The following is a 26,192-nucleotide window of genomic DNA, read 5'->3' on the forward strand; positions in this document are numbered from 1 at the left end:
TGCGGTAAATGACAGTTATTATATATACTGCATTTACATGTATACTTTCTTCCTTTGAAATTTCCTTTGAACCTTTAAAATCGATTTTCTCAAAAAGTATTAGTAAAAAAAAAATGTCCCTTGTTCCCGCTGTTCTACTTTTCTACTTAACATATTATGCAAACTTGGGGCTTGATTCACAAAGCGGTGCTAACCTAGTTAGCACGCCTAAAGACTTTGGGCGTGATAAGTAGGGTGCTAACTAGGTTAGCACCGTTTTGACAATAAGATCGCGCGCAAAGTCCCGCATCGCAGTGTGATGAAAACGGTGCACCCGATGCGCCTATAAGGTCGCATGGGATGCGACCTTAACGTCGCACCATGCGGCGTTACGGTCGCACTCCATGCGTCCTTATAGGCGCATCGGATGTGCCGTTTTCATCGCACCGCGATGGGACGTTGCGCGCGCACTGTGCTGTGCACACGCAAGTTGATTATATCACGCCTAAACTGAGTTTAGGCGTGATAGAGGGCTTTTCACAAGCGTGCTAACAGTTAGCACTGCTTTGTGAATCAAGCCCTTGGTGTTTACTTTGCTATTGACTTTTAAAAGTCGTCTGATTTAATCACAGATATTTTTACGTGATCACTCCCGTGATTGCGTTCCGAATACTAGTAACCACGGCCAAATCCGTGATTGAATTCGGAATCGGATCACGGCAGCAAATAGTGAAAAAATGCTCGTGAATCTCGCTATTCTGAGATCACGAGGTCGTGATGAGAATCACTACTAGGTACCCACACTAGATGACCCTCGGCCGAGGTGGATGCTGAGTACAGCCAGAATGTGACTCACCGGCATCTGGCAGTTCAGTTTCCCACGCCAGGAAAGTCCCTGACTATTATAAACTACTTTCGTTTATAGCTGATTACAGCTAAAACAAAAGTTACGTTTCCCGGAAATAAAAAGTTTAGGGTTGTTCCAGCCAAACTGCTCAATCTTGCACAACAGAGGAGTTTGTACCATTCTTTTATATCACATGTTTTACACATTCTTCAGTATATCTTCTACATGTATTATTTTACTTTACATCGTAGCAGAGCTGTTACTGTAATATATGAACAGTTTCTAAGATCATTTGCAAATTTGCTTCACTACCTTCTGCTCATGGTGAAGGCTGACATTTTTCACTCAAAGCCTAAATATTTTTTTTTTATAACCAAAATAGTGTAATGCTGGGAACACACGATACGTTTTGTCGTTAGATGCAAACGATTGATAAATTCCATCATGTCTGATACTCCTCTCGAGCATTTTACCGCTCGATTTCTCATAGAAGTCAATGGAAAAAGATAAGAAAAATGCGCGGAAGAGAATTGAGTGGAGAATCGTGCGGAAAAAAATGATCGAGCAGGGAATCGAACGGGAAAAACGTTTCGTGTTTTCCCAGCATAAGTGTAGCCTGTGGTTAATGTTTTCTAAAACAGTGTGTATAATAACTGCTATAGGAATGTCTTGCAGGCTGCAGAATGCGCCTTCCTTTTGTTCATTATGTGGCATAATATCCCCTCCCAGTCTGTTGCATGTGTGGGTACTGGTGGTTGGACTGGGGAGGTGTAATCCAAACTTATTGGAAACCATAGCAACATTATGTGGATTTGTCCTCAGGACTTCCGAGAATTCTCATCTCAGCATGGTGTTCAGACAGCACTCTTTTCTTACAATTCCAGAGTCCCACAATTGCTTCTCCTTGAAGTCATTATCTGGGGTTTGAAGAGCTATGTCGGTGCAACACAGTCTGTTAAAGTGCCAGGTCAAGCACAAACATTTTCCTAAGAGACCTTTCACACTATGTTAGTTGATTTGAGATGAGACCACAACGCAACTAAGCTAGTGCTGGGCGTAATGGAAAAAACTACGCTTACGGATCATTACGCGTAATTTTACGCTTACGGCGTAGACATTTATCTACGGTTCATGACTATAATTACGCATGGCCCTTACGCAATTACGCGTAAGAATACCGTAATGCAGGTTGTTACGTTATTGCCTTACGCATAATTTCCTACTAGCAATTAATGCGTAAGGCAATGCTCCCAAGCGGAAAAGTTGACGCATGGATCAATGTTAGGTAGCCACCGACTTTAAGGGTTAATAGCAAAGCCCCCTTAATTGCTGAGAGCCTCAAATTTGGAGAATATATTAAGGAGATCAGAAGGAATAAGAGGATTTTTTTTTTTTCAAAAAGACCTTATAGTTTTTGAGAAAATCGATGTTAAAGTTTCAAAGTAAAAATATATACATTTAAAAACCTGCCGACTTTAACGGTTAATAGCAAAGCCTGCTTAAAATTTAGGAACACCAAATTCCCAGGGTATATTAAGGGGATCAGTGGGAATAAGAGGACATTTTTTTTTTCAAAAAGACCTTATAGTTTTTGAGAAAATCGATTTTTAAGTTTCAAGGGCAAAAATGTCTTTTAAATGCGGAAAATGTCAGTTTTTTTTGCACAGGTAGCAACAATAGTGTATTATTTTCATAGATTCCCCCAAGTGGGAAGAGTTTTACTTACTTCGTTCTGAGTGTGGGAAATATAAAAAAAAACGACGTGGGGTCCCCCCTCCCAGACCTCTTTAACCCCTTGTCCCCCATGCAGGCTGAGATAGCCAGAATGCGGAACACCGGCCGCGTGGGGCTCCGCACCCTGACTATACCAGCCCGCATGGTCCATGGATTGGGGGGTCTCGGAAGGGGAGGGGCAGCCAAGCTTTCCCCTCCCCCTCCGAGCCCTTGTCCAATCCAAGGACAAGGGGCTCTTCTCCACCTCTGATGGGCGCTGGAGGTGGAGGCCGCGATTTCCTGGGGGGGGGGTTCATGGTGGCATCTGGGAGTCCCTTTTAAAAATGGGTCCCCCAGATGCCCACCCCCCTCCCAGGAGAAATGAGTATAGGGGTACTTGTACCTCTTACCCATTTCCTTTAAGAGTTAAAAGTAAATAAACACACAAACACTTAGAAAAAGTATTTTAATTGAACAAAAAACATAACCACGGAAAAAGTCCTTTAATATTCTTAATTAGCCATTAATACTTACCTGTCCCTTTAAATAAATGATTCCTCGCAATAGCCTCGGAAATGTTCTATCAGTTACAATGTAACAAAGTTATTACAATGTAACAACTTTGTTACATTGTAACTACGCCGCACCCGACGTCACTCGCCGCTCAGCCGCCGCATACACTTACGCGTCCTTGCAGGACGCTAAGTCCCCGCAGGACGCTAAGTCCCCGCTGGCTCCCGCTGTCCACCCCGCCCACATCTGTCACCCACATGTCACCCACATGTGGGTGACATGTGGGTGACATTTGGGAGAGGCGGGGAGGGCAGCGGGAGCCGGCGGGGACTTAGCGTCCTGCACGGACCCGACAGAGCTCTGAGCTATATAGCTCAGAGCTCTCTAAGCATCTTTGAATTTGGGCTCCAAGGAGCCCCATTGGTCCTTAGCAGACCAATGGGGTTCCTTCAAATCAGAAGGAACCCCATTGGTCTGCTAAGGACCAATGGGGCTCCTTGGAGCCCAAATTCAAAGATGCTTAGAGAGCTCTGAGCTATATAGCTCAGAGCTCTGTCGGGTCCGTGCAGGACGCTAAGTCCCCGCCGGCTCCCGCTGCCCTCCCCGCCTCTCCCACATGTCACCCACATGTCGAGTGACGTCGGGTGCGGCGTAGTTACAATGTAACAAAGTTGTTACATTGTAATAACTTTGTTACATTGTAACTGATAGAACATTTCCGAGGCTATTGCGAGGGATCATTTATTTAAAGGGACAGGTAAGTATTAATGGTTAATTAAGAATATTAAAGGACTTTTTCCGTGGTTATGTTTTTTGTTCAATTAAAATACTTTTTCTAAGTGTTTGTGTGTTTATTTACTTTTAACTCTTAAAGGAAATGGGTAAGAGGTACAAGTACCAGTATACTCATTTCTCCTGGGAGGGGGGGTGGGCATCTGGGGGACTACTTTTTAAAGGGGACTCCCAGATGCCACCATGAACCCCTCCCCCAGGAAATCGCGGCCTCCACCTCCACCGCCCATCGGAGGTGGAGAAGAGCCCCTTGTCCTTGGATTGGACAAGGGCTCGGAGGGGGAGGGGAACGCTTGGCTGCCCCTCCCCTTCCGAGACCCCCCAATCCATGGACCATGCGGGCTGGTATAGTCAGGGTGCGGAGCCCCACGCGGCCGGTGCTCCGCATTCTGGCTATCCCAGCCTGCATGGGGGACAAGAGGTTAAAGAGGTCTGGGAGGGGGGACCCCACGTCGTTTTTTCTTTATATTTCCCACACTCAGAACGAAGTAAGTAAAACTCTTCCCACTTGGGGGAATCTATGAAAATAATACACTATTGTTACCTGTGCAAAAAAAAAAACGGACATTTTCCGCATTTAAAAGACATTTTTGCCCTTGAAACTTAAAAATCGATTTTCTCAAAAACTATAAGGTCTTTTTGAAAAAAAAAATTTCCTCTTATTCCCACTGATCCCCTTAATATACCCTGGGAATTTGGTGTTCCTAAATTTTAAGCAGGCTTTGCTATTAACCGTTAAAGTCGGCAGGTTTTTAAATGTATATATTTTTCCTTTGAAACTTTAACATCGATTTTCTCAAAAACTATAAGGTCTTTTTGAAAAAAAAAATTTCCTCTTATTCCTTTTGATCTCCTTAATATATTCTCCAAATTTGAGGCTCTTAGCACTTAAGGGGGCTTTGCTATTAACCCTTAAAGTCGGCGGCTCTTTTATATTATACGGGAGCGTAATATTACGCGATTACGGCAGACTGTGTAATTTCAATAGGAGTTTACTGTCTTACGCGAAATTTGTTACGCGTAATAATGTAACCTACGGTCTACGCGTAATTAATTACGTGTAATACCGTAACCTTACACGTAACGTTTACAGTGCATTTGTAGTGAATTACGATGCGTAATTACGCTAATGCGTAATTTCGGCCCAGCACTGAACTAAGCTAAAAAGTCCCACCATACGGTACTGTTGCCTTGTAAATATACAGTATGGCATATTGGTCGAACACTGCTCCGTCGCACTGGGGGAGGCTTCGGAACTCTTCAGGAGCCCAAATGCTCCTGAAAACGGGGAGCTCCATACTGCAACTGTGTGAGTGCGCTCTCTTGCATGCACAGTACTAAGTATATTTGTAGCTAAAGCCTCAATCGCAGGCAGAGGAAAGCAGAATGCATTTATTACATTTTTACCAGGTGGTACTGTACCCCAGATTTGATCCATAAGTACGGAGGTCTCTCCTCTATGCTGGTGCTGCCATAGAATCTGTGAATTCTATGTCTCATATCTGGCATTCCTGCTGCAGGATCTTGCCTTTTTGAGCACGGATTTGCCAAATAGCTTGTGATTGTTTGGGCATTAAGGTAGACAATACTGCTAAAGCTGTTCTCCTATTGACGCTCCCTATGCCTATTGAGAAATTCAAAATGTCATTGCTGAAACACTTCGGCTGAAACACTTCTTGGCTGTGGCTCGTCTAACCATCACTAAATTTTGGAAGAGTGTTTCTGCCCCCACTATTCAAGATTGGCTGAAGGAAATGGATTTTATATGACGCATGGCATGGAGAAAATAGTGCAGGAATCGCACAGTAGGCCTCTGACACACGAAAATTCTTGGTTGTTGTGGCATATTTATAGAGAATAGAGATCTGAAGAGGGAAAAAAAGCTTCTGTGAATTTAGTAGGATATTGATGGAGGGGACTCAAATAAGAATATTGCTGTGTTTTAAAGGAAGATTTGAGAAGCCATAGAGAGTGGGAAGAGGGGGAGGGGGAGGGTACGGGGGAGTTAAAGGTTTATAACGAAAACGTTGTTGTGATATTTGTTTTACAGTGGAGAGTGTATATATTCTATGGTATTAGCTGAATCTGGGCATCTATCGAAAGTCAGATATATCAGTCTACAATACCTCTACATTAAAGATGAACCTGAGCCCAGATATATTTATATATATACTGTATGTGTCTCTACTGTATATTCTTCTGTTATCTTGTTTTCAATAAGAAATTAGGGATGGCCTTGTTTAGGAGAACTCATGGAGAAGCATGTGATCAGTTTGATCAGCTGATAGATATGTAAGGCTCTGATTTGCTGGTCCTGATCATGTGTTGAACCAGGAAGTCATCACAGCAAATCAGGACCTTACAAATCTATCAGCTGATCAAACTGATCACATGCTTCTCCATAAGTTCTCCTAATCAGGACCATCTCTATAAAAATCTTTTGAAATAAAAAACCAAATATCCCTGCTGCTCCATCTTGCCATTTCAAACCCTTGAGACCCCACTGGAGAAAAACTTCTTCCGATATAGAGATACTGTGTACTGTATGTATGATTTGTCTTGTTCGTCTTAGTTTTTTATACATCAGTAAAACAAAATTGGCAACACAAACAATAAATAAACCACACAGAATACTTTTGGAGGATAGTTTATTCCACGATAAGATGACGCAACTGAAATTGTGTAAAGTGAGTATATTGAACCTCCACATTGACGAGCCATAGAGATAGTCAATGAGGTGGTGATAATTCCAGCTTGCATGCACATTTTACGCAGCTTGGAATTGGACCAATCAAAATCAGCAGGAAGTGCAGCTGCATGCAAGTCAGAATTATTCGCATCTCATCGGCCATCTCTAATGATCTACTGGAAATGTTTGGTTGAGGTGAAGATGTTTCAACAGAAGTAATAGAACAAACATGTGGAGAGTAGCATGGTGAGGATGGCGAATGTTGCCGGCTCGTCTCTCTGTCCTCTGCTGCCTTTAGATGCTGCATAAAAAAGGAAAAAGTTATGTTAGTAATTGTTCACACATTGGCCTCAGTTCATTTAGTAGTTTAGACTAGTCTACTGATGGTTTTTAGTCTACTGATGGTTTGGTCAGTTGCTTCAAAGTGGAATTCACTATTACCAAATGTTTTAGACCTGTTTTTAGACCTGGTCTAAACCATTTGGTAATTAGGTCGGTAAAGCAGGGGAATGATCAAAGGATGCAATTCACAAACAAGTAGCTATGACTGACATCCTTCTCCTTTGATGAGCTCTCCTCTGCATACAATTAAACTCCTGCATAATTAATTCAACAGGTTCCATCCTGACATCTAAAATACCTCACAGAATTACTTTACCCACAGAAATCAGCTGGCCTAATCTCTGTCAGAAAAAGTGGGAGTGGGATTTGGAGAGAAAGGAGGAGATACTTTTTGCGGCAAATAAGGTAAAAACTTTTATTCAACACCGTCACCTTGGTTATGCTTTAAGCAAATTGCATATATACTGTATATATTGCATACTGTATATCCAGATATCTCAGTCAGTAGCTAGTAGCTTTCATTTCCAATTGCCTCACACTGCACAGCAATTTCCATCCTGCCACTGCCTCCCAGGGCACCCCCAAGTGTATAAGTGTAGTCCCCGCCCCCAAATCTCACTTCTCCAACAGCGTGACTCCTTGCCTCCTCCGGTGTTCGGCGTCACTGCGAGCACCTGTACAAGGGGATTTGGCCCATGTAGTGACATCCCAACAAACAACGCTATCACGGGGAACAGGTGATTGTGGTGACCGCAAACACTGGAGGAGGCCAGGCACCAGACTTTAAAACTGAGCATGGGCACAGGGGGAAGACACTTATACACATGAGGACACACCGGCCAGGGGTCCATCTGTCATTGCAATTTCAAACATTGTTACTAGACGTGGCCGAACGCATTGTTGGCGAGCACTATTCGGTGAAGATTGGCTATTCGTGCTCGCACATGGCGATATATTTTTTTCACATTTAAAGTTTTATTCGTTTTTTAGCATGACATAAACATAAACAGGCGTTACCAAAATAAGTCAGGTACAGGTACAAGTAATAAACACGTATACACATGGCGATATTTGACCCACCCCCATACATCATCATTGGGCTAAACTTTGACCCCTTACATCACAGTCAGCAGGCACATGGCAGCCAATCAGCCTGAACACTCTCACGGACCCCCCCCCCCTCTATAAAAATGATGCAGCGCCCACCATATACCAGACTGTCTTTGGCTCGAATAGTGAGAGGAAGGGACAGAGCTTTCTGGAGATAGGGAAAGCGGTTTTTTTTTTGTGTGTGTATGTGTGACACTCCACAGCCCACAGGCACCCACCATTGTGCCCACTGCCCACTACTATAATTGTCTGTGACATTAGACACAAGCACAATAGTACTCCAGGGCCTCTGTTATTATCACTGTATTGTGTTTGAACTGTTGCATATCCCAGTGTCTGTCTGATAGTCCACAGACAGAGCCCACTGGCACTGGCTCACACCTGTGCCCACTTCTAGTGATATATAATTGTGTGCCACATAACAGCACACCAGTAGAGTACTAACTACTGCTCCAGGGCGTCTGTTAGTATCACTGCATTGTGTTTGAACTGTATCTCGGTGTGTGATACTACACAGCCCACTGACAACCAGAGCTGTGTACACTACTGCTATTGTTGTTGCCACATTCAGTTGCAGGCACAGTAGCACCTCTACTGCATTCCTTTTCACTTGTTGCAGGCACAGTACCCCAATTAACAAAAATGACAGGCAGAGGCAGAAGCAGGCCACCCCGCAAGTGTTGTGCTGCTGTGATTTCCTGCGGCCCTGGAAGAATGCACAGTGTCCAGAGGGCACATACCCTCAACCCCCAAAATTCTGAGGACGCAGTGGACTGGCTTACACAGCGCACCACATCTTCTACAGCTTCCACACATAACCTCCTTGATGCACTATCCTCCTCCTGCTCTGCTTTGGGCACCCCACAACAACTTACCATCACCACTAGCACCACAGCTGCTCCACTTGATATGTCAGAGGAGTTATTCACACATCCGTGTGATGCATTTAGCACAACCTTTATTGGCAGAAGATGAAGGCGAAAAGGATGTCACACTAAGCGATATGTCTCAGTCAGACGTCAGTACACATGTGTACGTAAGGTGTGATAATGATGATGATGCACTACCCGTTGTTGATGCCTATTTGGAGATGTCTGAGACAAACAGGCCCGCCATCAGGGGGGTACAGCTGTGACTTCCGTCACGGGCCCGGGCCGGGCCCAGGGCCCGCAGCCTCGCCCCCCCCCCCCCCCAGGCATTAACCTGATGACTGATCTCTTCTGGCCCCCCCTCCCCCAGCGGCCTCCGCTGTTAATAACTTAGTAGCGGCCGCTCTCCCCTCTCCGGCGTGTGTACTTATTATTCCAGCACCATCTCCCGGCTGCTGTGTGTGATGATGCAGCAGGAAGCATGGCTCGGTTCCCATAGTAACGGCGATACACATCGCCGTTACAGGAAGCCGCTGCCCTGCTTCCTGCCGCATCACACACAGTAGCCGGGAGATGCTGCTGGAAATTACAGGCGCCGGAGAGGGGAGAGCGGCCGTTGTTAAGGTAACAACAGCGGCGGGGACGAGCGGGGGGCACCACCTACCCATACTGGGGAACTATAATGGCTATACTGGGGCACTATACTAGCTATACTGGGGCACTATACTGGCGCGCTATACTGGGGCACTGTACTGGCTATACTGGGGCACTGTACTGGCTATACTGGGGCACTACACTAGCTATACTGGGGCACTATACTAGCTATACTGGGGCACAAAACTGGGGGCAACTATACTAGCTATACTGGGGCGCTATACTGGCTATACTGGGGCACTATACTAGCTATACTGGGGCACTATACTAATTATACTTGGGCACTATACTTGCTATACTGGGGCACTATACTGGCTATACTGGGGCAAAATACTGTGGGCAACTATACTAGCTATACTGGGGCACTATACTGGCTATACTGGGGCACTATACTGGGGCACTATACTAACTACACTGGGGCACTATACTAACTATACTGGGGCACTATACTGGCTATACTGGGGCACTATACTGGCTATACTGGGGCACTATACTGGCTATACTGGGGTTCTATACTGGCTATACTGGGGCACTATACTGGCTATACTGGGGCACTATACTGGGGCACTATACTGGCTATACTGGAGCACTATACTAGCTATACTGGGCACTATACTACTATACTAGCTATACTGGGGCACTATACTGGCTATAGTGGGGCACTATACTGGGGCACTATACTGGCTATACTGGGGCACTGTACTGGCTATACTGGGGCACTGTACTGGCTATACTGGGGCACTGTACTGGCTATACTGGGGCACTATACTGGCTATACTGGGGCACTATACTGGCTATACTGGGGCACTGTACTGGCTATACTGGGGCACTATACTGGGGCACTGTACTGACTATACTAGGGCACTGTACTGGCTATACTGGGGCACCATACTGGCTATACTGGGGCACTGTACTGGGCGTGCACAGCAGTCTGTAGGGGGGCCCAGGCTTGATGTTGTGTGAGGGGCCCCAAAATTTCTGATGGCGGCCCTGGAGGCAAATGAGGCAGTTGATGATGAAAATGATGACGATGTGTCCATGGATGTCACGTGGGTGCCCGTAAGAGCACATGAAGAACGGGGACAGTTCAGACAGGGAGAAAGAGAGAAGGAGGAGAAGGAGACAAGTTCTTGAAACTAGCAGGGGAAGCTCATCGCAAGGAGCTAGTGGGACTGTCAGACAGCATGTATCGGCACCTGGGGTCAGCCAGCCAACACGCCCTTCAACGCCTGCTGTTGCCACCACCAGAATGCCGACATTCCAAAGCTCACCAGTGTGGCGTTTTTTTTCTTTGTGTGCCTCTGATACCAGCAATGCCATCTGCAACCTTCTTCCAAAAGAGTCGTGGGAAGTCCAACATCCACCTAGAGACAACTGTTTTGCGAAGGCACCTGATCGCAAAACACAAACACCAATGGGATGCTCACATTAATAAAAGCAGCACACAAACGCAAAGCCACCCTCCTCCTCCTGGTCCAGCAGCATCTTCAGCCACGTCAACTTCTTCTGTCCTGGTCCCCTGTCAAGCACCCTGCACTCCGCCTCCTCTCACCTTGAGCAGATCCTGCTCATCTACTGACAGCAGTCAGCTTTCTGTGAAGGAAGTTTTGGAATGGAAGAAGCCAATGTCTCCGAGTCACCCCCTTGCGTGGCGTCTGACAGCTGGCTTGTCGGAACTGCTAGCCTGCCAGCTTTTACCATAACAAGCTGGTGGAGTCTGAGGCCTTCAAGACATTTGTCACTATTGGGACAGCTCAGTGGAAGGTATTGGGCAGAAACTTCTGTTCCAAAAAAGCAATCCCCAACCTGTTCTGTCAAGTGGAAAGACAAGTTGTGGTGGCCCCCCCAGAAGTGCCACCTGAGGCAAAAGTTTCACCCCGCCTCATGGGCGGGCCGGCCCTGCCTAGAGCCATAAGTGTAGGCATCTACCATACCAACCCGCTCACAGGCTTGTCCACTTACATACTAATGCAGTATGCCTTATTATTGTTTAAAAACAATTAAGTTTGTTAAAGGCCACTAAGCTAACAAATAAACTGGAGATGGGTACTAAGCTGGCTGGGGAGCTAAGCATAGGTAGAGGCTGGCTGGGGAGCTAGGGTGTGTACCAGACTGGCTGAAGATGGGTGCTAGGCTGAATGTATCTCCATGCCTTTTCTGCACCACCACTAGCGGACAGGGTGATATGTGTTGTGTCTGTTGGCCTGACTTTGCTGGCTAACTCCGATTCTGTTGGTGGTATTGTAGAGTCTTTACCTGTTTAGCTAATTCCAAAATATGATGCTACTGAGTCCTGTGAGAGGTTGATTGTCGCAGACTCACAGTGGGCGGCGTCGGCCTGGAGTGCTATGTGCAGGGCAGCCATCCGGGGGTTACAAGAGGGACAGTAGTATGGGGCCCATGAAAAGTCTGGGGCCCAAACAGTGGCAGTGCCACTCGAGCCTCTGCTGGCAATTATTCTACCGTGGCATAACAGGAGTTGCGTGGTCATCTCCCTCTTACCTGCTGCGTGATTGGTGAACATGCATCAATGCAGGGGGGAGGGCATTATGGGCGACAGGCAAGTTGCTTTGACTCTACCCCACATACCGTGGCTCTGCCCCCACACAATCTACCTTTCAGTTTGTTATTTGGCGTGAGGGGGGCCCTGTAGGTTTGCTAAGTGTGGGGCCCAGAAAATTCTGATGGTGGCCCTGGCTATGCGAATGACGTAAATCATAATGTGAATGCGCAGGGCGCTCAAGTTTGTGGGCATGCAATCAAGGATGCTTGCACCGCTGGGTCAGCACCTGAGCATGATCCGACCAGGAAGAATGAGACTTTCAGTGCGAGAGCAGTGGGCATGACTGCGGGGCCCCCTCCAGGAGCGGGGCCTGGGGCGATCGCCCCACTTGCCTCCCCCTAATGCTGCCTCTGCCTGTGCCGTCATGTGCAGAGCCAAGTCACCGCATCTCTGGAATGCAGTGTTGGGGCAAGGGTCCATCCAACGAGTCATACCTAATACCTGGTCTGTAAAGCATGGTCAGGGCACGTATATTACCCTATACTGCACATTGGGTAAACCTGCTGACTGCTGTGGCTAGCCTCCACAACATGGCTCTGCAGTGGAGTTAGTGACAGCACCCCCACGAATGGCAGGCAGGCCTGCTGTCAGCCTGCTACCCACTGAACACCAATGGCAACTAGCAAGCCTCCACTGCATGGCAGGCCTGCTGTAATTTTGTTATTGTTAATTAAAAAAATAGTCTTTTAATTTAAATAACATTGAAACTTGTTGTTTTAAAAAAAAATACTTTTCGCGTTTGAAATTGTATGTACTCAGAGGGCTTGTCGGCTTGATAAAGAGAAGAGGCTCCTCTCGAAATGTCGCGTAGACTTGCCCTTTTTAATGCTTTTGATGCTTTAAAAAATAAAGAGCTTGAAATACATTTGAAGACGGTGCTGGGTCTCTTCTCTTGGAAATTCTGCTTGCTGTTCCTGGAGGCAGAGGGACAACGACCAAAAGCACGTCGCTTCTGGATGGTTGGGTGCTGCCTTCTACTACTTGTCTACTTTTATTGTCACTGTGCTGTTATTTTTTAGTGTAATTTCTTTTTTTTTACATTTAAATAACATGTAATTTGTTGTTTTAAAAAAAATTGTATTTGTGCTGTTTTTGTAAATAAATGTAATAACTTTAGAATTTTTTTTTTTTATACATTTGACAAATATGCTTTAACCATTTCAGCCCGCGGGGATTTTTCACCTTATGCATCAGAACAATTTTGACTTCCCATTCATTCGCTAATAACTTTATCACTACTAAACACAATTTATTGATCTATATCTTGTTTTTTCCGCCACTAATTAGGCTTTCTTTGGGTGGTACATTTTGCTAAGAATTATTTTTTTATAAATGCATTTTAACAGGATTAAAAAGAAAAAAATTGACAAAATTCATTATTTCTCAGTTTTCGTCCATTATAGCTTTAAAATTATCCATGCTACCATAATTAAAACCTATGTATTTTATTTGCCCGTTTGTCTCGGTTATGACACCATTTAAATTTTGTCCCCATCACAATGTATGGCACCAATATTTTAATTGGAAATAAAGGTGCATTTTTTCAGTTTTGCGTCCATCACTATTTACAAGCTTATAATTAAAAAAATGTTCGTAGTATACTCCCTTCAAATGCATATTAAAAAAGTTCAGACCCTTAGGTAACTATTTATGTCTTTTTTTTATTGTAATTTGTTTTCCATTAAAATTTTTATTTGGGTAATATTTTGAGGTGGGAAATAAACAGTTAATTTTTAATGTTATTATATGTGTAATTTGAAATGTAAAAAATATTTAGATGTAGTTTTACTATTTGGCCACAAGATGGCCACCTTGAGTTTTTTCTCCTTTTGCTTCTCGCTAACCGGAAGCACAAGGAGGATGCGGAAAATTTTATGTGCAGAAAGACTGAAGCCTCTAGTAAAAACGCTTCAGTTTTTCTGCTGGGGGCACGGATCGGTGATCGGGAACCATGTTCCCGTTCACTGATCCCAGGGCTACCGAGGGACAGCACGGAGGCGCGCCCGCGATTGCATTCTCAAAAGCGCGGCACCGCAGCAAATCAGCCGCCTGGATGTGAGCATCATGTCCGGGCAGCAGAAATGGTAAAGAAAAAAAAAAAGGTTGTAGACTGAGCCTGTCTGCTTCAGTTGAGCGCGCATGCAGCACCCACATGTCTAAGGGCCTTACAGACCTGTCTGTTTCCTCTCAGTCTCGCGTGGCTGGATGGTCGCGTAACTACAGTAGTTAGCATGGAGGAGTTCACAAATAGGCTTAAAAATAAATAAATAAAAAAAAAATAGGTTGTACACTGATCCTGTCAGTTTGTTTTCATCATATAGCTCCATTATTAACTTCCCATCCTGGCCTCTGCAGTACGCCACGCTGGTCCGTTCAGTTAAGCGCACATGCAGCCCCGCACACACCTAAGGGCCTTACAGTCCTGTTAGCGCTCAATCTCGGTAAACGCGGCGTTTGGTCTGGCAGTGTGAAGCAGGCATAACCCTTACATTACCACTCTGGACATTTTAAAAGCAGCCCTTTATTCCACCAATGTAGGAATGTACTGTGATTTCTGCCCTTTAGGGATTAAAACCCGACTCTGCGTCAACTCTGTAATTTTTGGTGGGACTTTAGGCATGGACCCCCCTCCGGCATGCCCCTATCCAGGTGTTAGAGCCTTTCAAACAAGTTTTCCATCACTTTTGTGGACAGAAACAGTCTTTGTAGGTTTCTAAATTCGCCTGCCCATTGAAGTCTATGGCGGTTCATGCAAACTCGAACTTTTCTGGAAGTTGAAGATCGCCATTCACGAATGGAAAATTTGATGTTCGCGACATCTCTAATCATTACTGCTTCGCACCCAATCAAGCCATGGAGACTGAGATTTTTTCACCATTCCCGACCGATCCATTAGACTAATTTTGACCAGAAATTGATCAAGAGTCTGAAGTGAATTAAATAAAAACAAAACAGATACTTGCCTAAGGAGAGGGAAGGCTCTGGGTCCTAATAAGCCTTCCTGTTCCTCCTATGGTCCCTGCAATCAAGCGCCAGCTCCCCTGTTAGCAGTCTCCGACTGATGGGTCGAAGACTGCTGTCTGCTGCTGCGGGAGGCTTTGGAAGTCTTTGGGAGCCCGAGTGCTCCCAAAGATGAGCCACCACGTACTGTGCATGCGTGAGCACGCTCTCTTGTGCACTAACGCATGCGCAGTATGGAGCCGCCCGTCTTCAGGAGCACTCAGGCTCTCGAAGACTTCTGAAACCTTCCACTGTGGGAGATTTGAACAGGGAGCCAGCGCTGAAACGCGGGGACTGTGAGAGGAACGGGAAGGCTCATTAGGACCCAGAGCCTTCCCTCTCCTTAGGTAAGTTTCTGTTTTTTTTTTTTTTAAATTCCCTTCAGATTCTCTTTAAAGAGAACTCGAGGTGAGAGGAATATGGAGGCTGCCATGTTTATTTCCTTGTAAACAATGCCACTTGCCTGGCAGCCCTGTTGATCTTCTGGCATAAGTAGTGTCTGAGTCAAAATCCTGGAACAAGCATATGGCTAATCCAGTAAAAACTGAGTCGGCTAAGTCAGAGTACCGGATCTGCTGCATGCTTGTTCAGAGTCTACAGTATGGCTAAAAGTATTAGAGACTCATTATCAAAAGAACTGCCAGGAAACTGGTATCGTTTAAAAAGAAATAATTATGGCAACTTCCATATCAGTCTCACTTCAGGATCACTTTAAGTAGAGGAAAGGCTCTGGATACCATAGAGCCTTCCCAGTTCTCAGTCCATCCCATCATTCCTACAGAACTACTCGGGGACACAAGAAGTTTCAAAAGCTGCCCAAGGAGTGCCAAAGACCCAGCATGCCAAATAACTTTAATCTGGCATGGTGCAGGAACAACGGTACAGACTGAGGACCGTGAATGCTCAATAGTACCTAAAATCCTTCCTCTGCTTAGTTAAAGAGGAACTCCAGCCTAAACAAACATACTGTCATTAAGTTACATTAGTTATGTTAATTAAATAGATAGGTAATATAATCTCTTCCCCACACTGTTTTAAAAGAGCAGGCAAAGGTTTGATTTCATGATGGCAGCCATCTTTTTGGTTGAAAGGAGGTGACAGGGAGCATGAGACACAGTTCCAACTGTCCTGTGACCTGAGCATCTCTCCCAGTTGCTAGGCAACATGAATAACAACATAGGAAATCCCATCATGCTCTGCACAGCATCATCTTTGATGGGTGGAGCTTAGATAAAAATGCAGCTAAAAATGATGATTTGGTAAGAAAAACAAAGTTCTGATGCTGTGAAACTGTTAAAGAAACACCAAGCCTTTTCAGTTCTGCTGAGTAGATTTTTAGTCCGGAGGTTCACTTTAAGTTTGAAACCTGAAGGGAGTTTCTTTTGCTTTAAGTACAGAAAGTCAGCAGTAGGAGTCTGAAAGTGGATGTACTGCACGTACCTTTTACTAGAAGTTTTTGCTTCATTGTGTCCTCTCCATGCTCATTCTGCACTTTGCACTGATATTCCCCATCATGCTCCTTTTCTGCACGCCCAATGTTAATGGAACTCTTGTCAGCGTTGTACTGCACATTGGCTGTTGGGGTGGACCAGCTGAAGGTAGGTGTTGGCACACCGTCGGCTATACAAGTCAAAGTCACATTGGAACCGTCCTCTACAGGCGCTAATGGCTGAACTTTAATTCTATTTATCTTTGGTTTTACTAGAAGTGAACAGAAAGCAAAAATAACGATCAACAAATAGAATCGTTTAATAGAATCGTTTAAGGAATTTAAAACCATTCATGCTAAAATTTCTATGGATAGGAATCATTATCATCATACGTATATATCAGTAGTCCACGGTCCACCTATTTATCAAGGACCCCACTTCTTCCTTGGTGCCACTGACACCTACAAATGGGTGAACGAAGATCTTTGAAACAATCTATCCTTCAGCTTCTGCACTCCACAATGGCTGCTGGGTTGCCACCCTGGCACTCTAGGCTGCTCCCATTACTTTTCCATAGAGCAGGTGCCCAGAGAAGATGACACATCTTGGAGGCAACCTTAGCACTTCGCATTCAGTCGTTTTCACTTTATGCATCCGAGCAATGTTCACCTCCCATTCATTAGCCTATAACTTTATCACTACTTATCACAACAAACTGATCTATATCTTGTTTTTTCCGCCACCAATTAGGCTTTTTTTGGGGGGTACATTTTGCTAAGAGCCACTTTACTGTAAATGCATTTTAACAGGAAGAATAAGAAAAAAACTGAAAAAATTCATTATTTCTCAGTTTTCGGCAATTATAGTTTTAAAATAATACATGCCTCCATAATTAAAACCCACATATTGTATTTGCCTATTTGTCCCGGTTATTACACAATTTAAATTATGTCTCTATCACAATGTATGGCGACAATATTTTATTTGGAAATAAAAGTGATTTTTTTCCGTTTTGCATCCATCACTATTTACAAGGTTATAATTTAAAACAAAATAGAAATATTTCATCTTTACTTTGATATTCAAAAAGTTTAGACCCTTAGGTAAATATTTATGTGTTTGTTTTTTTTTTATTGTAATGTTTTTTTTGTTTTTTTTATTAATAATTTTATGTGGGTATTTTTGGAGGGTGGGATGTAAATTGTCATTTTAAAATGTAAATATATGATAATTTTTTTATTTTTTTATTTTTTTAAATTGTTGTAAATTGTAGTTTTACTTTTTGGCCACAAGATGTCAGCCATGAGTTTGTTTACGTGACGTCACTCTAAGCGTAACATGCAGCTTAGAGGGACGCTAGAGCCAGAAAAAGCAAAGCTTCCAAGAGAAGCTGTCGCTTTTTCTGCGGGGGAGAGCAATCAGTGATCGGGCACCATAGCCCGATTCACTGATAGCCTGGCTACTGAACCGCGGGCTGGGAGCGCGCGTGCACGCACGCGATCATCCGCGGGAGCGCGCGGGAGCGCACATGGCCTCCTGGATGTAACTTTTACGTCCAGGAAGGTCAATTGGTTAAAGAAGATCTGTGGTGAATTTACAGCACATTGAAATAAACATATTACTGTTTCCCCCATTATTCCCCCTCTTCATTTCTCCTATTTTCGCCGCTCCCCACTGCCAATAAATAACTTAACTAATAAAATATAAGATGGCTGCAATGCAAAGTGCTTCCAGGTCAGTACACAGTCACCCTGTACTGCTGTGCAGGAGAGATGAGCTGAGCTGTAGCCACAGGAGGCAGATCTCCCTCCCCCTGCTGCAGAGCCGGGACAAGGTCCTCCAACACCCAAGGCTGAAACACTAAAGTGCGCCCCTCCACTCCCCCTTCCCCCCACCCTAGCCATCACACACTGATTGCTATTAGACTAAGAGGTGCCCCAAGGCCCCCAACACCTTAATCACTAGTTATCTGGCTTGCAGTCACTGCCATGTATCCTTTTTTCTTATTTCTCTCTGCTTCAAACACAATAGGGGAATGATAGCTGAGTGAGCTGTGCGCCCCCTCCTACACAGCGCCCTGAGGCTGGAGCCTCTCTCGCCTCTGCCTCGGCCCTGCCCTGCTGTCTGAAGCTTGCAGAAAGGTCAGGGATGACTCATCAGATGATGTGCAGCAGGGGGAGGGAGGAACAGCTGCTAGACAGTCTGCCTCTTCCTGCAGCACAATATTCTTCTAGATGAATAATTAGAAAGGAGCAGGAGAGAGACAGGACAGCTTTTTCTACACGAGACAGGGAAAAAAAAGATTAGTACTTATGAAAGGAACTTATCTCTTCATTTAAATTGCATTTTGAAAAAGGGCCACAGAACCCCTTTAAAGGATATCCGAGTTAAACAAATGTGCCCAAAAAGAGTATATACATACATTCAATATGGTATTAGGGTTGCCACCCAGCCGGTATCTGGCCGGCCCAGCCGTTAAATTTGCTACAAAGCCGGCACCGGAATTTTTTTTTTACCGGCAAGTCATTTGCCGGTAAAAGGCTAAACTGACTGTCTCCTGCCCTCCTTACTGCGCAGTGGCCGGGCTACGCATTGTACCAGGCTGCTCCGCCCCTTCTCCCTGTCACCTGTGAAGATTCGGCCACGCTGAAGCTCCGCCTCCCAGCAAGTTTTGAATGAAGCGTGTTCTTGCTGGGCTGATGGGGAGCAGAAGCTGCCGCCAAGACTTCAAGGAGAGGGCTGCGGGACCTGGCACTTCATCGCACTGAAGAGGACTGGGAGCGATGGAGCAGAACAGCAAACTGAGGAAGGGGAGAAGAAAGCCAGATCCAGCAGCGCCAGCGTGTGGAAGAATGCATGTGGGGGTGGAGCCTGAGGTAGTATACGCTGTCTGGCTTTCAGTCTGGCTTGTTTACTTTTTGTGTCTCTCCCCCTCCTTCCCTCCTCTCCCTCCTGAATGGTGTGTGTGTGTGTGTGTGTGTGTGTGTGTGTGTGTGTGTGTGTGTGTGTGTGTGTGTGTGTGTGTGTGTGTGTGTGTGTGTGTGTGTGTGTGTGTGTGTGTGTGTGTGTGTGTGTGTGTGTGTGTGTGTGTGTGTGTGTGTGTGTGTGTGTGTGTGTGTGTGTGTGTGTGTGTGTGTGTGTGTGTGCAGAAATGGGTGAAGACAGAGATCTGTGTGTCTGTGTGCGTTCGTGCGTGTGTGTTTTTGAGTGGTGTATGTTCGTGTTCTAAATTGGGGTAGTGTTTTTGTGTCTCTCTGTTTGTGCCGTGTCCTGTGTGTGTCTGTGCCACATCCTCTGCGTGTGTATCCCTCTGTGCCCCTTCCTCTGTGTGTGCGCCTCTCTCTGTCGCCCGTCCTCTGTCCATCTCTCTGTGTGCCCATTCATGTGGCACTGACATTGTCGGCAGCACTTTATAGAGTATATAGTCATGTCACTGACTGTCCCCAGAGGAGCTCACACTCTAATCCTACCATAGTCATAGCCTAATGTCCGACCATATTATTATTATGTATTTATATAGCACTGACACCTCCTGCAGCACATTACAGAGTACATTTAATTTAATTCTGCCATAGTCATAGTCTAATGCACTACCATATTATTATTATTATGTATTTTACAGCACTGGCATCTTCTGCAGCACATTACAGAGTACATAGTCATGTCAGGGTCTGTCCTCAGAGGAGCTCACAATCTAATCCTGCCATAGTCCTAGTCTAATGTCCTAACATTATTATATGTATTTATATAGCACTGACCTCTTCTGCAGCACTTTACAGAGTACATAGTCATGTCACTGACTGTCCTCAGAGGAGCTCACACTCTAATCCTACCATAGTCATAGCCTAATGTCTGATCATATTATTATGTATTTATATAGCACTGACATCTTCTGCAGCACTTTATAGAGTACATAGTCATGTCGCTGATTGTTCACAGAGGAGCTCACAATCTAACCCTACCATAGTCATAGTCTAATGTCCTACCATATTATTATTATTGTGTATTTATATAGCACTGACATCTTCTGCAGCACATTACAGAGAACATAGTCACGTCACCGACTGTCCACAGAGGAGCTCACAATCTAATCCTACCATAGTCTAATGTCCTACCATATTATTATTATGTATTTATATAGCACTTACATCTTCTGCAGCACGTTACAGAGTACATAGTCATGTCGCTGACTGTCCACAGAGGAGCTCACAATCTAACCCTACCATAGTCATAGTCTAATGTCCTACCATATTATTATTATTATTATTGTGTATTTATATAGCACTGACATCTTCTGCAGCACATTACAGAGTACATAGTCATGTCACTGACTGTCCTCAGAGGAGCTCACAATCTAATCCTACCATAGTCATATCTAATGTCCTGCCATATTATTATTATGTATTTATATAGCACTGACATCTTCTGCAGCACATTACAGAGTACATAGTCACGTCACTGACTGTCCACAGAGGAGCTCACACTCTAATTCTACCATAGTCAAATGTCCTACCATATTATTATTATGTATTTATATAGCACTGACATCTTCTGCAGCACATTACAGAGTACATAATCATGTCACTGACTGTCCTCAGAGGAGCTCACACTCTAATCCTACCATAGTCATAGTCTAATGTCCTACCATATTATTATTATGTATTTATATAGCACTGACATCTCCTGCAGCACATTACAGAGTCCATAGTCATGTCACTGACTGTCCTCACAGGGGCTCACACTCTAATCCTACCATAGTCATAGTCTAATGTCCTACCATATTATTATTATGTATTTATATAGCACTGACATCTCCTGCAGCACATTACAGAGTCCATAGTCATGTCACTGACTGTCCTCACAGGAGCTCACACTCTAATCCTACCATAGTCATCGCCTAATGTCCGATCATATTATTATGTATTTATATAGCACTGACATCTTCTGCAGCACTTTATAGAGTACATAGTCATGTCGCTGATTGTTCACAGAGGAGCTCACAATCTAATCCTACCATAGTCATATCTAATGTCCTGCCATATTATTATTATGTATTTATATAGCACTGACATCTTCTGCAGCACATTACAGAGTACATAGTCACGTCACTGACTGTCCACAGAGGAGCTCACACTCTAATCCTACCATAGTCATAGTCTAATGTCCTACCATATTATTATTATTGTGTATTTATATAGCACTGACATCTTCTGCAGCACATTACAGAGTACATAGTCATGTCACTGACTGTCCTCAGAGGAGCTCACAATCTAATCCTACCATAGTCATATCTAATGTCCTGCCATATTATTATTATGTATTTATATAGCACTGACATCTTCTGCAGCACATTACAGAGTACATAGTCACGTCACTGACTGTCCACAGAGGAGCTCACACTCTAATTCTACCATAGTCTAATGTCCTACCATATTATTATTATGTATTTATATAGCACTGACATCTCCTGCAGCACATTACAGAGTACATAGTCATGTCACTGACTGTCCTCAGAGGAGCTCACACTCTAATCCTACCATAGTCATAGTGTAATGTCCTACCATATTATTATTATGTATTTATATAGCACTGACATCTCCTGCAGCACATTACAGAGTACATAGTCACGTCACTGACTGTCCTCAGAGGAGCTCACACTCTAATCCTACCATAGTCATAGTCTAATGTCCTACCATATTATTATTATGTATTTATATAGCACTGACATCTCCTGCAGCACATTACAGAGTACATAGTCATGTCACTGACTGTCCTCACAGGGGCTCACACTCTAATCCTACCATAGTCATAGTCTAATGTCCTACCATATTATTATTATGTATTTATATAGCACTGACATCTCCTGCAGCACATTACAGAGTACATAGTCATGTCACTGACTGTCCTCAGAGGAGCTCACACTCTAATCCTACCATAGTCATAGTGTAATGTCCTACCATATTATTATTATGTATTTATATAGCACTGACATCTTCTGCATCACTTCACAGAGTACATAGCCATGTCACTGATTGTCCTCAGAGGAGCTCACACTCTAATCCTACCATAGTCATAGTCTAATGTCCTACCATATTATTATTATGTATTTATATAGCACTGACATCTCCTGCAGCACATTACAGAGTCCATAGTCATGTCACTGACTGTCCTCACAGGGGCTCACACTCTAATCCTACCATAGTCATAGTCTAATGTCCTACCATATTATTATTATGTATTTATATAGCACTGACATCTTCTGCAGTACATTACAGAGTACATAGTCATGTCACTGACTGTCCTCAGAGGAGCTCACACTCTAATCCTACCATAGTCATAGTCTAATGTCCTACCATATTATTATTATGTATTTATATAGCACTGACATCTTCTGCAGTACATTACAGAGTACATAGTCATGTCACTGACTGTCCTCAGAGGAGCTCACACTCTAATCCTACCATAGTCATAGTCTAATGTCCTACCATATTATTATTATGTATTTATATAGCACTGACATCTCCTGCAGCACATTACAGAGTACATAGTCATGTCACTGACTGTCCTCAGAGGAGCTCACACTCTAATCCTACCATAGTCATAGTCTAATGTCCTACCATATTATTATTATGTATTTATATAGCACTGACATCTCCTGCAGCACATTACAGAGTACATAGTCATGTCACTGACTGTCCTCACAGGGGCTCACACTCTAATCCTACCATAGTCATAGTCTAATGTCCTACCATATTATTATTATGTATTTATATAGCACTGACATCTCCTGCAGCACATTACAGAGTACATAGTCATGTCACTGACTGTCCTCAGAGGAGACCACAATGTAATCTGTATTATAGTGTACCATATGTCCTAGACTTTTTCCCCCACTGCATTTTGTTACTTAGCTCCCACTGCCCCTAGCACCTACTGTATGTCTGTCACCCACTACTTGTTAGCATCTTCTCATGCTGGATCCACACCATACAATTTTTTGGCAGATTTACCTGCCAGATCGATTATTTACAGCATGTCCGATCTGAGCATCAATCAATTTTTTTGAGCAATTTTCTGATCGATTTCTTTTCGTTTCTATTGAAATCTATCTGAAAATGGCTCAAAAAAATCGATCCTCAGATCAGACATGCTGGAAATAATCGATCTGGCAGGTAAATCTGCCAAAAAATTGAGAATGAGAAGATGCTAACAAGTAGTGGGTGACAGACATGCATGGTGTGCATCCAGCATTACTACTGTCACTTGTCTCCTGCTGCCTGCCTATCACTACCTGCTTTCCACTAAAATATATTCATTCATATCTACCTTTAACTAGAATCTACTGATCACCACAAGCCTCTCATGTGAATCGACCAATCACTACCAACCTGCCACTAGAATAGTTGATTGATTAAGGTAATCAAGACGGGTAAGTTTACCTTTCTGAATTTGATTTGCCCCATCCAAAGAAGTGATATAGCCCCTGCGAAAGCTTATACTCTGTGCCTGTACTGATAATAAACTCACTGAAGTGTTGCCTGATCTTTGCTGCCTCCAGTATGTACAGTGTAAGCGGTTACTCTGTGCCTGTACTGATAGTAAACTAGCTGCAGTGTGTTCTAACCTCTGCTACTTCCAGTATGTACAGTATAAGCTATTACTCTGTGTCTGTACTGAGAGTAAACTAGCTGCAGTGTGTGCTGATCTCTGCTACCTCCAGTATGTACAGTATAAGCTGTTGCTCTGTGCCTGTACTGATAGTAAACTAGCTGCAGTGTGTGCTGATCTCTGCTACCTCCAGTATGTACAGTATAAGATGATACTCTGTGCCTGTACTGATAGTAAACTAGCTGCAGTGTGTGCTGCTGATCTCTGCTGCCTCCAGTATGTACAGTATAAGCTGTTACTCTGTGCCTGTACTGATAGTAAACTAGCTGCAGTGTGTGCTGATCTCTGCTACCTCCAGTGTGTACAGTATAAGCTGTTACTCTGTGCCTGTACTGATAGTAAACTAGCTGCAGTGTGTGCTGATCTCTTCTACCTCCAGTATGTACAGTATAATCTGTTACTCTGTGTCTGTACTGATTGTAAACTAGCTGCAGTGTGTGCTGATCTCTGCTACCTCCAGTGTGTACAGTATAAGCTGTTACTCTGTGCCTGTACTGATAGTAAACTAGCTGCAGTGTGTGCTGATCTCTGCTACCTCCAGTATGTACAGTATAATCTGTTACTCTGTGCATGTACTGATTGTAAACCAGCAGAATTGTATGTACAGCATTAGCTGTAACGCCTGATTCACACATACAATTTTGATTAGCCAATTTTACTACTTCTAGGTATTATGAGAGCTCAGCTCTGTTCATAGTACTGTATATAAAGTCTGTTGGCTCTCATACTACATGGGGGTGGTAAAATTGGTCAGTGATTGACCAATCAAAATTGAATGTGTGTATGCATCTTTACTCTACGCCTATACTGATAGTAAACTATCTAATTAAAGGATAGGGGCTCCGTCCAACATTTTGCTGGACAGGCCCTTCATCTTTAGGTTACAGGCTGCTAAGTTTATGTACATTTGGCCACGCCCACTCTCTGAATTACCACACCCATTTTTTCCGCTGGTTCTTCCTGCCTGGTGCCCGGATCTCCTGGGATCCTAGCAACACCCCTGCCTTTCACCCCTCTTCTAAGATTGGCATCAATTCCAGCCAATCACCAGCGAGTGTTACCGCGCCCCCTGGCTGTGTTATTCACTCGCACAGGCTGGGGTAGGGGGAGGAGTTGGCAGCTGACAGTTCTTGCGGCCTTTGGGAGCTGCACATGTGCCCGGTCTCTGTGCTGGCTGGCTCCACTGTACGCAACAATAATGGCTGCCTGTACAATAGATAGGACCTTTTAACTTCTTTTCACTGGCTGGGAGTCCCATCTAAGGGATACCATGGATAGGTCTCTATATTTTAATGTTATGCCTATTATCAACCATAATCTGTTGTAATCATGCCCTCCTCTTACTGTTCTTGTTCAGTTTTGGTAGTCATCTTGTGCAATTTTGAAAAAAAATAGGGCGTAAAAGACCACACCCACTTTAGGCCACACCCCCACAGGCCACACCCCCAAGCCGGTATTTTCCCCCCCAAAAGGTGGCAACCCTATATGGTATCCATACGAGGATCACTTTCCCCCTGCAAGGCTTGATTTTCCAGCAATCAGCCCCAGACTAGTCGCCAACCACATCTGAACCTTGTATTCTTGACTTGTTCATGCCCAGTTCGTGCTTGGATGCTGTTCTAACCACGCTCCCAGCATCACATGCACTGCTATGGCCCCATTCACATCTGAAAGGCGCAAAACTCTAGCGCTCAGCACTAGCATTTTGTGTGAGTGATTTTACCACGATTAGCGTGGTAAAATCACTGGACATTTCCACGATTCAGAGAGATAGCGATTATCGCTTTATTAATCACTATACCCTGATCTCTCCAGAATCGCGGGAAAAATGCTGCATGTAATGCATTTTGCGATTGGCGCTAATCGCAAAACACCCGCGATCGGCACCAATTGCGGCAGTGAGATCATTGCCATAGGGTAAAATAGCACTATCGCTTTAAAAAGCCCTACCGTTTAGCGAGAATCCCCTGCTAATCGCTTAGTGCTATAAGCATGTGCACTGCGATCATGAAGGTGTGGCCAG

General features: G+C 44.2%; 1 protein-coding gene across 1 annotated transcript in view; it reads right to left on the reverse strand.

The window, feature by feature from the left end:
• Positions 1-6,475: 6,475 nt before the first annotated feature.
• LOC137562744 (intercellular adhesion molecule 5-like) overlaps positions 6,476-26,192 on the reverse strand; it is a 98,664-nt gene continuing 78,947 nt past the window's right edge. The window contains exons 6-7 of the mRNA XM_068274392.1: positions 16,512-16,772; positions 6,476-6,834 (exon numbers count right to left, since the gene is read on the reverse strand). Coding sequence (XP_068130493.1) covers positions 6,740-6,834; positions 16,512-16,772 — 356 coding nt within the window. The 3' untranslated portion in view covers positions 6,476-6,739. The remainder of the gene's footprint in view (positions 6,835-16,511; positions 16,773-26,192) is intronic.

The sequence above is a fragment of the Hyperolius riggenbachi genome, chromosome 3, assembly GCF_040937935.1.
Source record: "Hyperolius riggenbachi isolate aHypRig1 chromosome 3, aHypRig1.pri, whole genome shotgun sequence".
Lineage (NCBI taxonomy): Eukaryota > Metazoa > Chordata > Amphibia > Anura > Hyperoliidae > Hyperolius > Hyperolius riggenbachi.